Below are 10,158 nucleotides of genomic sequence, written 5' to 3'. Positions count from 1 at the left end.
GATGAGTTAAGTAAGTCACTTTTTTTTAATTACAAAAAAATGCTATAAATAATATAAATAAAATATATAAATGATATTACACAACACTTTTTTTAATCTCTAATCAAACAATATGTTTTAATGTACGAACTTAATCAAGATAAAAAACCATAATGTGACTTCACGTAAAAAACGATAAAATCAAGAACAGACTACGCTCCCATCAATGATCGAAATTAATAATTCTAATTCTAATAATGTATCGTATCTTTATTCAAATTTTAAAGGAAAAAAAAAAGTTCTTTACATAACTTCGCAGAAAAGCCCTCCTAAAAATAAAAATTTATAGAGAAGAAACTTTAATAGGAAAATAACATAATCTGATGATCTAAAAATCAAAATATAAAAATCAAAATAAAACTAATAAAACTAAAATAGTTTATTTATTCCCATAACTACCACTTTTACAGCTCTTAAACTTATATCTTTAACAAGCATAAACGCTGCAGGCTTACCTATTCCAGTCACTACACCCGCAGCATCACAAACGAGTCCTAAAGATCCATCGAGAAGACGTTTTCTTGCTGTTTTTTCCTTTCCTGTCACATAATAAAAACCTGATGCAGTCAGTTGATAAACTGAACCAACAACTGGTACGAAACTGAAATATCCTGCCATATTATTCTCAATATTTTGAGATGGACTTAGAACCTCTGGTTCAATTCCATTATATTCTAATTTTGAAAATTCATTTAATAAATGTTCAAGACTTTCTGCTCTTTGCTTTCGATCAACCAAGGTGTATTTTTCATTTTCGTTACAGGGAAAATCGACTGATATAACTGGATAGTTACCAAGTTGTTCTTTTATTAATTTAACATTTTCCTCTTCCTTGGCCCACTCTGGTCCACTATGAGTGATGATAATGACGAAATTTTTCTCTCCATCCCCAAAGATCTTTCTATATGTTTCGAATAAACGAACATCGTCTTTGAGACTCCTACTTCTTTTAACATAACATATATAATTTAATGGAATTTTACCCATAGAAAAAAAATTTCTTATCGCTTTTATGGCTTCATCACTACCAGTTGAATCTCCTAATCCAATTGTATCATATACAACAAACTTTTCATTAGATATGGCTGTTAAATATTCTGTTACTGCTTTAGCACTATTACCAATTCTAAAATCGTTTTCACTATCTCGATAAACGTCTCCTTGAATTAGCATGTTGGCAATAGATGATTTTCCATCTCCAGAGCGACCACAAAGGACAATATTTTTTTTGCTTTTACTGTCCATATAATAAGTATCGTAGAAGGTTAATTATGGAAATAATACAATATAATATATGAGTGCTTATAATAGGACAACTTTATCGTTATAAAAAAAGACACAATGATTTTATAAAGTCAACAAATATAATAATTAATGAATAGGGAAATGTGTTTTTGTAAAAAAAAAAAAAAAAAAAAAATGCCGAAAATATCGAAATTAGCCATGATACAGACGACAAAATTGGTAAATCAAAAAATCGATTGTCATTTGGTATTAACTATAATTTGGTAAATGGCTTGAATAAACTTGTTTAATCAAGATAACTGATAAGCAATCACGTTTTAAATCCAAACACTTAACCAAATTTTTATTATTTTTAATTTATGACATAATTACTATTAATGGAAAGAATTACACAAACATTTTTGAAATTATTTTATTTATATTAAAAAGTGCCAAAATGCTTGTGTAACGTTATTCGTAAATATCAGTATCTTTTACTCCTCGATCATTTTTTATATTATTACAAACCTCACAATCCAGGTTAGCTTGTCATAGACCGGTAGCCACATTTAGGACTATCGGAAATTTAATCGTTCGTCAAAATTTTATGCGACCACATAAACAAGAAAAAGGTGATCATCCAAATTTATCTAATTTTAGCGGTATGAACATCAAAGAACATTTCCATGGAAGTCTAGAACTTTAAATAAAAAATTTTTTCCGTAAAAGAATTCTTTTCAATGTTACATAGAATTCTATATAATTCAAATAAAGAGAACTTTTCCATGAAAATCTAGAACTTTAAATAAAAAAAAAAAATTTTCCGTAATTTTTAATGTTGAATGTTATAAACTGCGATAATTTGCTGCGGCAATTTCGCACACAAATTTTTAGTATTACAAAACATGTACAAATATATTTAGTGGCTATATTTCCATGGAAGTTTAGAAAAAACTTTTTCCGCTTTTTAATATTGCATAGAATTCTATAGAATTCTATAGAATTCAAAGAATCTTCTTTTAATTTGAACTAGTACTTATTAATATTCGATAACTTGACTATATATACGTCAAAACATATTTAATCTTTCCATTGTATCAAAGCTTTTCTTTCCCAAATAATATAAAAACAATCATGGAAGATAGTCAAGATACAAATAACGAAGATCCGACACCAAAATTAAAATCTAGTCCTATACCGATTTTGTTTATTCCCTTTAATAATAAAGATAATAAATGTAATTATTGTGGGAATAAATATTCCAAGACGCTTTTATTTAGCCAAAGATATTGTAAAAAGTGTTTATTTAAATTTATTAAAGATACAATCGGTGACAATGCTACATATTTGGATGTACATATAAGTAAAAATAAAACTCGATGTATTGAACATGAAGCAGATCTTTGTACTGGGAACATTCAAGAATGGTGCAAACATTGCTCGGAGATTTCATATTTTAAACAAGTAATCTCTCCTTTATCATTTCCTAAATATAAGAAGGAGATTGAAAAACTTACAATAAAATGTGATTGCGGGGAATCAGTTTATCATTCAGAAACTAGTTATGTTGATTTTCTAATTTCTTTTGGGCAGGTAGAATCATTTCTTACTAAAAAACTTATTCCAATTCTTTATTTACCATGGTGGGATGCTAAAGGTATATGTATAGTTTGTAAACGATTCCTAAAATTAGTATCTAATTGTCAAAAATCGTGTTCACATTGTTACACAACTTTTATTGGATGTAGATATTGTTTAACAACAAATATTATTTTTGGAATTACGGAAGAGTCACAATGTAAAAAGTGTAATAGAACGACCACTATTGATACTAATATCCCAAATATTGGCAGTGGGAATTATGACGTAGACGAGTTTCTTTATTATACGAGATTTAATACTAATAATTATCATGCAATTTCCAATTATATAAATTATTATAATAAAAATCAAGTATGGTTTTATAACTTTATTGAAAATGAACTTGTAAATAACATACAACCAATAATGGAATTGATTCCATATACTCAAATTAAAGATTTTAAAGAAATAGCAAGAGGAGGATTTGGTATAGTTTATAAAGCAACTTGGTTGAAAGAAAATAAAGAAGTTGCTGTAAAGAAATTTTTTTCGCAAAATATCAAAACATTTTTAAATGAGGTAACTATTTATTGATAAATGACATTATACTTGATTATTAAAATTAAATTAAATTGTATTATTTAATATATTATATTTATTAACAAAATATGTTTGTAATTTAGTTAAAATCACTTTATCAATGTTATGACAAAAATTTTATTATTAAATACTGTGGCATTACACAAGATACCGAATCAAAAGACTATATGTTAGTAATGGAATATGCAAATGGAAAAAATTTGCATAATTATCTTCGAGAAAATTTTACAAATATTACATGGCATGATAAAATAAATCTTTTATTGAAGATTTCGGAAGGGTACTATTTTTTTATTACTATTAATGGTACATATTACATTTATTATATTTATTTATTAATTTTAATACATTACTATTCCTTATTTTAGACTTTGCGTTATTCATGAAAAAAATTTTATACACCGAGATTTTCATAGTAAAAATATATTTTTATCAGAATCTGATTCATATCAACATTGGCAAATTGGAGACTTAGGATTAACACGACATGCAAATGATATTTTGTCAAATAATGAAATGTATGGAATAATATCTTATACTGCACCAGAAATATTTAAATATAATAAATATTTAAAGGAATCTGATATATATAGTATGGGTATGATTATGTGGGAACTTACGACAGGTCGTAGACCTTTTGATAATGTTAAAAATGATGTAACTCTTATTTTAGAAATAATTGATGGGAAAAGGCCTGAAATTACGAATGATACTCCTAAATGTTTTTCTAATTTAATGAAAAGATGTTTGGATTCTAATCCTACCAAAAGACCTTCTGCAAATGAAATTTATGAAATTTCTTACTTCTGGTTATTTAGAAACGAAGATATTGAGCAATTTAATGAAGCTGAAAAAAGACGATTAGAGCTATTAGAATTAAAGAAACTTGGTCCTGAATTTACTGAAAATTCTAATTCTGGTCTTATCTATACTAATTTTACTATAAACTTATTACAAAGTATTTATTTTATAAGCTTTCTATATATAAAATTACTTAAATTTTGTAATTAATGTTGTCATATTTATTATTTTAGGTAATATAAAGCCCAATTCGTTAACAAAAAGATCAAATATTAAAGGTATTTTAATAAGTTTGTATTTTTCTTAAGAAAAAAATTTATTCATTAAAAAAAAATATTTTTCTTAGGGTATTTTACAAGAGAACTTGATTTTGATATAGATGATATTCAAAGGTATTTAAATTAGTCATTGCAAATTTGCAATATTATAAGTTATATAAAAAATTTATTAATTATCATTTTTTATAATGTAATATCTTAGTCGTTCATCCAATATCAATGCTACTACTACTAGTAGATCATTAGTTCCACATACAAATAATACAAATAATAATGGAGATCCAACACCAAAATTGAAATCTAGCCCCGTACCAATTTTGTTTATTGCTTTTAACAATGAAGAGAATGAATGTATTAATTGTGGGAATGAATATTTTAAAACACTTTTATCTGAACAAAAGTACTGCAACAATTGTTTAAATACATATGTTCAACAGATAACTGATATCAATACGTACATGGATGTACATATAAGCGAAAATAATACTCGATATATTTCTAAGATTTCACATTTTAAGCAAATAGTTTCTCCTCTTTCATCTCCTAAATATACTGAAGAGAAAGTGGAAGAAAGTTGTAAATTATGCGGGAATATAGTTTATCAGTCAATAAGTTATATTAATTATATATTTTGTCCAGATTGTTTTTTGATTTCTTGTGAGTGGATAGATTCATCTTTGACTAAAAAGCCTATCCCAATACTTTGTTTACCATGGTGGGATGTTTCTTATGATTGTATAACTTGTGGTAGATACTTGAAGTTCATATCGGATCATCAAAAATTGTGTTCAAATTGCTTTATAATATATATTGGATGTAGATATTGCTTGACAACAAATATTATTTTCGGAATCGCAGATAAATCACAGTGTAAAAAATGCAAAAGAATAGTATTTACCACTGCTGATATTGCTAATACCACTAGCGGGAATTATGACATAGATGTTTTGCTAGGACTTGATACTAATAAATTTCACATGCTTGCCAGTTTTAATAAATATATAGATAACAAAGTACTTAATTCATTACAAATATATGAATTTATTAGAGATAAGTTTGGTGATAAATATAATCCAATTACGAAATGGTTTTCATATCCTCAAATTAATAATGTTAAAGAAATAGCCGAGGGCGGTTTTAGCATTATTTATATTGCAAATGTTGTTGATTATGGACCTGTTATTTTAAAAAGATATAGAGATTCACTAGATGGGAGTAAACACTTTCTTAATGATGTAATTATTAAAGTTATATTTTTTAAGCATGTTTTATTTTCAATTCAATTAACATGCATATTTGTAATTTTAGTTAAAACTTTACAGTCAACTCTATAGTAGATTCGACGCTATTATCAAATTATATGGTGTTACACAAGATCCAAATTTTAATGACAATATGCTAGTAATGGAGTATGCAAATGGTGGAAATTTACACGGGTATTTGCAAAAAAATTTTGCAAATATAACATGGATGGATAAATTAATTATTTTGCAAAACATTTCAGAAGGGTATAAATTTTACATATATTGATCATTATTTTAATCATTATTTTGCTTATTTGAATTTATTGATTTCTTTTTATATATTTAGACTTCATTCTATTCATAAAAAAAATGTTATACATCGAGATTTTCATAGTGGAAATATATTATTAAAGTATAGTGATTCTAGAAATTTATGGAAAATTGGGGATTTCAATTTATCACAACATACTAATTCCACCTTAACAAGTAATGAAATTTATGGAGTAATACCTTATATTGCACCAGAAATATTTAAGGGTTCTCAATTTTCAAAAGGAGCAGATATATATAGTATGGGTATGATTATGTGGGAGCTTACTACAGGTTGTAAACCTTTTGCTAATGTCGAACTTAATGCTGATCTTGTTTATAAAATTCTTGATGGAGAACGACCTCTAATTACAGAAGATACTCCGGAAATTTATGCTAATTTAATGAAAAGATGCTGGAATTCTGATCCTAATAAAAGGCCCCTTATATTTGAAATTCTTGAATCTGTTAGTTGGTATAATTATGATTATACAACTAAATTTGCGGTATTTAAGCAAGCTGAAGAGAGACGATTAGAATTAATTGAAATGAAGATGCTTGGCCCTGACTTTAGTGAAAAACGACATTCAGGAGCTATTTATACTAGTAGACTATTAAGTGCTTTAATTTCTAAGGATTCATTGGAATTTTCAATAAATGCATTTAATGAAAAACAAGGTGTGCATTATTTATTACTTTTGAAAAAATTAATATAAATCAGAATAAGATAGATTGTTCTAGGGTAACTTAATATTTCTAATAATCTTATTCATTAGGCTATACTTCACAAGAACTGAATTTTAATAATGATAATGAATCTCAAAATAATGGTACCATTTTTATTATACGCATATAATTATAAATATTATGTATTTTCTAACAAATTTATTCGTTAGTAGATTATAATTCAGTAGAACTGAAATCTAATGAAGATATTTTTCAAATGTAATGATACTAATTCAGCTATATAGTTTATAACAGTAAAGAAAATATTTATTAATTGTCGTTATACATTTATTTATTCTTTTTCTTAGATCATCTTTGGAAAATAATGATTTTGCTAAGGATAGTACTCAACAAGGTACATCGATTTCGACCTCAAGAAAACATAATATTGAAGAATCGAATATTCAACCTCAAAATGATGGTAAATCTACATATAATAATTATGTATTATTATTATATCACTTTTTAAAAACTTATACATTTTTATATTCAAAAATAGGAAAACGTATTAAAGCTGAGTATGTTGGTTAAATTTTGATTCCAAATACTTATGTAGTAACTTAGATATTATTTTTCTATCTGTTGAAATAATGTATTTTTCTTTTTTTATTTTTTTCAATATTGATAAGTTTTGATTATTTGTACGAATGATTCATGCATTTAAATCAAGTTTGAGAAATAGATGATAGAAATAAATTTTTTGTATTCTAAACAGTAAATACCTTGTGAAGCAGTACATAAAATCCAGTAAATTTCATGATTTTATTAGAAATAATGATCATAATTAATTAAATGAGCACAATATCTATTGTAGCTTAAAACAAATGTATGAATTCTGTTATTAAGTTACTTAAAAGTCTTATTAAGGTCTTATATAATTTTCATATTATTGCTGCAATTAAATTTTTTTAACCAAATTGTGTAATTAAACTAATTAATAAATATACATTATTTCGTATGATCCGAGTTATAATTAATAAACAAATTATTTTTTCTAATTTAAAAAATATACACTACTTATTTTAAAGCAAATTAAATTTATTAATTTACTTCAAATTTATTAGTAGTTTAGCCTCAAAAAGGAAATTTTTGTTACTTTATAATTTAAGTAAAGTAAGAATTATCTTCATACATATATATTATTCATAGAGACCTAGTAAGTCCCCTAAGAGCTATTTTCGTTCTCATATTTAGAAATCAAAACTTAAAGAGTACGTCTTTAGAAGAATCATCTTTGATAAATAGAATGATCATGAGAATTATTTTACCGAAAAGTTCAAAAAGTCAGAAAAAAATGATAATAAAATTGGCAATAGTAAATTATTCAATTATCGAAAGATGATGCATAATTATATTCCAAAATTACCTACTAGTTAATTGTAGATTTAGACTTATTATAATTTATAAAAATATATACGTATATTTATGTCACTTGAAGGCGTTGTAATAATATAATTATAATTTACTTTCTTTTATTAAATGAACTTATTATTGTTTCCTCATTTCTTTTAATATACAGACAATGTCAAAAGAAATAATAGTCTTTAGTTATTCTTCAAGCTCGGTACTGGTAAGGATGTAAGACCTGCTATTTCTCTATTTATTATTACAGAACATACAAAGAAATAATTGAATTTAATAGTTAAAAACAAATTCTTAGAGTTTATGTAGGAAAATGAAATTGTTGAATGAATATTAAATGTTTGAATCTCAAAAATTTTAACAAATGGTATGAGCAAGATAAATTTTTTGCAACTATTATTATTAAATATAATTTTTGTTAAGTTACATTACCAATAAAAACAAAGCACTACTTAACTTAAATTATAATCAAATTTCAACGAAAGAAAAATAATCAACTATTTAATAAATGTAGTAATATCATAAAGATAAATAATATGTAAACTTTTAAGTTTGTGCTGCCGATTTTGATGATCAATGTTAATAATATTATTTTAATTTCGTTAGTATTTCATCTAGTCATTGATAAATTTTCCAAAGTAACTAAACTAATAACTAAAGATTATTGAACCTTTGATTTATATATATTTATATTAAAATTATTATTAATTTTAAATATGAGTTACACATATCTCTTTGCTGAAATTGCTTTGTGCGACCAAGAATTAATGTGTAACATTTTAAGTTTTTGTACATCATATTTAGGTAGTAAGTACATTTACGCCTTAGTTTTTGTATCACGAATTTCGAAGTAAAGACACCAACTTCCTTTTTTTTCAAAAAAATAAAAACGTTTGATACCTTTATTATATATTTATTATGTTTTCTAATTATAAAGCTCATGCAGCACTTATTAGAGCAATATCATTAATAGATTATAATATTTATGATGATATCCATAAACAATATGAATTTTTGAAACAAACACTTCTTGCTGAGAAATCACTTACAGAAAATGATAAATCTGTAGCAATAAAATTATTAAATCATAATTATGATGAAAATAGAATTAATCGTAATGAAGGAACAAAAGAAGTTTGTAAAAATTGTAATCAAGAATGTTTAGCTATAACATATTGTGAACATTGTATTCGAAATTATTTAAAGGCAAATTTTTCAAATTGGACATCTAAAAATGATGAAATTGATAATTTAATACAAGAATGTCAAATTAAATCACGTGCACCAGATGGAATAATAGAATGGATTCCATATATTAATTTACAAAATATTAATTATTTAACAAAAGGTGGATTTTCAGAAATTTATACAGCAAACTGGATTGATGGAAAATATGATGAATGGGATACTGAAGGGCAACAATTAAAAAGATTTGGAGAACATGATGTAGTATTTAAAAAATTAGAAGGTGTTGAAAGTACAAGTCAAAGTTGGTTTGAAGAGGTTTGTAATTTAAAAATGTTTATCAAGTTAATTGTTAATATTTTTAATTTTAATATTTAAATGCATTTTTTTGATAGGCTAAATCACATTTAAATATAAGCAATAAATTTAATGAAGTTGTCCCATGTTTTGGTTTAACAAAAGATCCATCAAATGGAAATTATATGCTTGTAATGTATAAAATGGATATAGATTTAAGAAAATATTTACAACAAAATCATAATCAACTTACATGGACAGAAAGAATTAAAATTGCTGTTGATATAATAGATGCACTTTTAAAAATTCATGTAGAAAATGCAATTCATAGAGATTTGCATTCTGGAAACATACTGTATAATTTTGGTGAAGTATTCCGTATTAGTGATCTTGGATTTTGTGGACCTGCAGATAAACCATTAAAAAGTATATATGGGAATCTTCCTTATATAGCACCTGAGGTTATTATTGGAAAAGAACAGACTTTTAAATCTGATATTTATAGTATTGCA

The 10,158-nt window shown here is 25.1% G+C and overlaps 2 protein-coding genes across 2 annotated transcripts; one reads left to right on the top strand and one right to left on the bottom strand.

Annotated features, from left to right (window-relative positions):
- OCT59_002458 (uncharacterized protein) lies at positions 1 to 1,404 on the bottom strand. Its single transcript, XM_025311758.2, has 2 exons — positions 495 to 1,404; positions 1 to 308 (listed from the first exon to the last, which is right to left on the bottom strand). The coding sequence occupies exons 1-2, from the start codon at positions 1,282 to 1,284 to the stop codon at positions 283 to 285; spliced, it is 816 nt and encodes a 271-aa protein (XP_025168584.1). The 5' UTR covers positions 1,285 to 1,404; the 3' UTR covers positions 1 to 282.
- Positions 1,405 to 2,397: 993 nt separating this feature from the next.
- Positions 2,398 to 7,333, top strand: OCT59_002457 (uncharacterized protein; the record flags this gene model as incomplete). The annotated part of the gene is made up of 12 exons (XM_066144518.1): positions 2,398 to 3,423; positions 3,528 to 3,724; positions 3,813 to 4,402; positions 4,479 to 4,523; positions 4,592 to 4,637; positions 4,726 to 5,758; positions 5,832 to 5,959; positions 6,549 to 6,754; positions 6,853 to 6,906; positions 6,976 to 7,021; positions 7,111 to 7,223; positions 7,302 to 7,333. 12 exons carry the CDS (start codon positions 2,398 to 2,400, stop codon positions 7,331 to 7,333), a joined length of 3,516 nt encoding a protein of 1,171 aa, XP_065995674.1.
- Positions 7,334 to 10,158: the final 2,825 nt, after the last annotated feature.

This window comes from Rhizophagus irregularis, chromosome 10, assembly GCF_026210795.1.
Source record: "Rhizophagus irregularis chromosome 10, complete sequence".
Lineage (NCBI taxonomy): Eukaryota > Fungi > Glomeromycota > Glomeromycetes > Glomerales > Glomeraceae > Rhizophagus > Rhizophagus irregularis.
This window is presented reverse-complemented; position numbering and strand designations above follow the sequence as displayed.